We start from the raw sequence: 2,009 nt of genomic DNA on the forward strand, positions 1-2,009 counted from the left end.
ATTAGGAACCCGTACAGGAAGTATGCTAAGAGACCAGTTAACAGAATATCAACTGATGAAAATAAGATACCAATTTTTTTAGACAGAAAAGTGAAATTACAGCCCGGTCAGGCAGTAGTAGCTATTTTAGGATGAGAAACTTGACTTCTTTTAGTTATAGTAAGCAGGTTTGCTTGGTACTCAACCCAAACAGTAAAAGTTCAGTAGTTTTAGGCTTTTCTGTAACACGAAGCGTGCTGTGTGTGAGTGTATTGTGGAATACACTGGACACAACAGTTTCAATCCAGCGTGAAAGGGAACTTGGCTACGCTTTGCCAATGAGAAAGGATTATGAAGAAGAACCGCACTTGAAAAAATTCCATGAAAGACTATCCCTTTCATGCTGATTGAAGGAGATCCTAAAAAGGATTATTGAGTTGAAATCTTTGAAAAAAATGTTTTCAATGAGATCCGAAACGGATGACGGCCTGTCGAATTGCTCCAATTTTCCGGAAAGCCCTTTGTCATATGAACTAGAGATAGAGCACTTGAGAGGTAAGATAGGTGAGGGAGAGTTCAAGTCACTAAAAGAAGTTTTAAATCGGAACGCGGACGTTTTTCAAAACATAAGGCGGATATTGGTTGTGGCAATTTCGTCGAGCACAAAATCGGACTAGAGGAAGGCGCCGTTCCCCACAGGTAGGGCGCTTGACACCACATAAATTGGAAGCGTGCCGAGCGAAAATAGAAATGTTGCTCGAATACGACATGGTAGAACCCTCAAAGTCACCTTGGGCTTGTGAAGTTGTCATGGCTATAGAGAAAGGGGGACAGCTTAGATTCTGTTGTGATTTTTGCTACCTGAACGCGGTGACCATAAAGGACGCTAACCCAATACCACGCATAGACGAGAGCCTCTCGAGACTAGGCGATGCCAATTTTTTTTTACTACACTGGATCTGGGTTCTGCCTTCTGGCAGGTTCCTCTGCGAAACAGGGACAGAGAGAAGATTAGGTTTGCATGCGAATTGGGTTTGTTCCAGTGGAAGAAGATGCCTTTGTCTTGTGCAATGCCACGGCGACCTTTCAAAGACTGATGGCTCAGGCTTTAACCAGGATATTAAAGAAGTACTGGAATCTCGTGATGTGCTACGTGGATGACGTGGTCATAGCGACACCAACCTTCGCAGATCACATCGGCAGATTGCATGAAGAAAGCCGGCAGGAAATGCAAACCGTCGAAATGTGAGATCCTTAGGGGCTCGATCAAATACCTGGGAAGAATGGTAGACAGGCATGGCGTGAGGCCGGATCCGGATGCGGTGGAGGCCGTGCTGCCATGGAAGGCCCCCAGAACGGATACACAGCTCATGAGTTTCCTGGGATTTGCCAATTATTACCGCGAGTTCATACAAAAATACGCTGACAAGGTGTACCCAATGCAGCAATTTTTGCACAACAAAGGGAAAATGTTCGAATGGAATGAAAGAGCTCAGGAAGCTTTCAAGAATATAAAGCGGGAACTCTGTGAAGCGCCAGTGCTAGGCACGCCCACGGAGAAAGGCATGTACGCTCTCGACACTGATGCTCCAGTACTAACCATTCCAGGAATACTACATCAGGAGCAAGGAATGGGAGAACAGTTCTCCGTCCCATTGCATATGGCAGCAAAGTGTTGGGCGACACTGAAATGAAATATGGTGCATCAAAAGCAGAAATGTTTGCGGTAGTCATGTTCTTGGATAAGTACCGCGCATACTTGTTGAGCGCTCCCTTTTTGTTGCGTGTGGATAACAGAGCCCTTTCCTGACTGAAGACGTACTTGATGGACCAGAGTTATATCGTTCGTTGGATTTTCTGGTTGGATGGCTACCACATGAGAATCGAGCCCAGGATGGGTGACATGCACTAAAATGCTGACAGTCTTATTAAGAAGACCAATTTTTCTGAGAGACTAGAACAGAAGCAGGCCAATCAGGCGGAAGTCATGGACGGATTCTCGTTTCTGGACAAAGAAACTTATGAAGCAC

General features: G+C 45.2%; 1 protein-coding gene across 1 annotated transcript; it reads left to right on the forward strand.

The window, feature by feature from the left end:
- Positions 1-1,262: 1,262 nt before the first annotated feature.
- LOC134844932 (uncharacterized) lies at positions 1,263-1,673 on the forward strand. The gene has a single exon (XM_063861758.1). The coding sequence runs from the start codon at positions 1,263-1,265 to the stop codon at positions 1,671-1,673; it is 411 nt and encodes a 136-aa protein (XP_063717828.1).
- Positions 1,674-2,009: the final 336 nt, after the last annotated feature.

Source organism: Symsagittifera roscoffensis, chromosome 4 (assembly GCF_963678635.1).
Source record: "Symsagittifera roscoffensis chromosome 4, txSymRosc1.1, whole genome shotgun sequence".
NCBI lineage: Eukaryota > Metazoa > Xenacoelomorpha > Acoela > Convolutidae > Symsagittifera > Symsagittifera roscoffensis.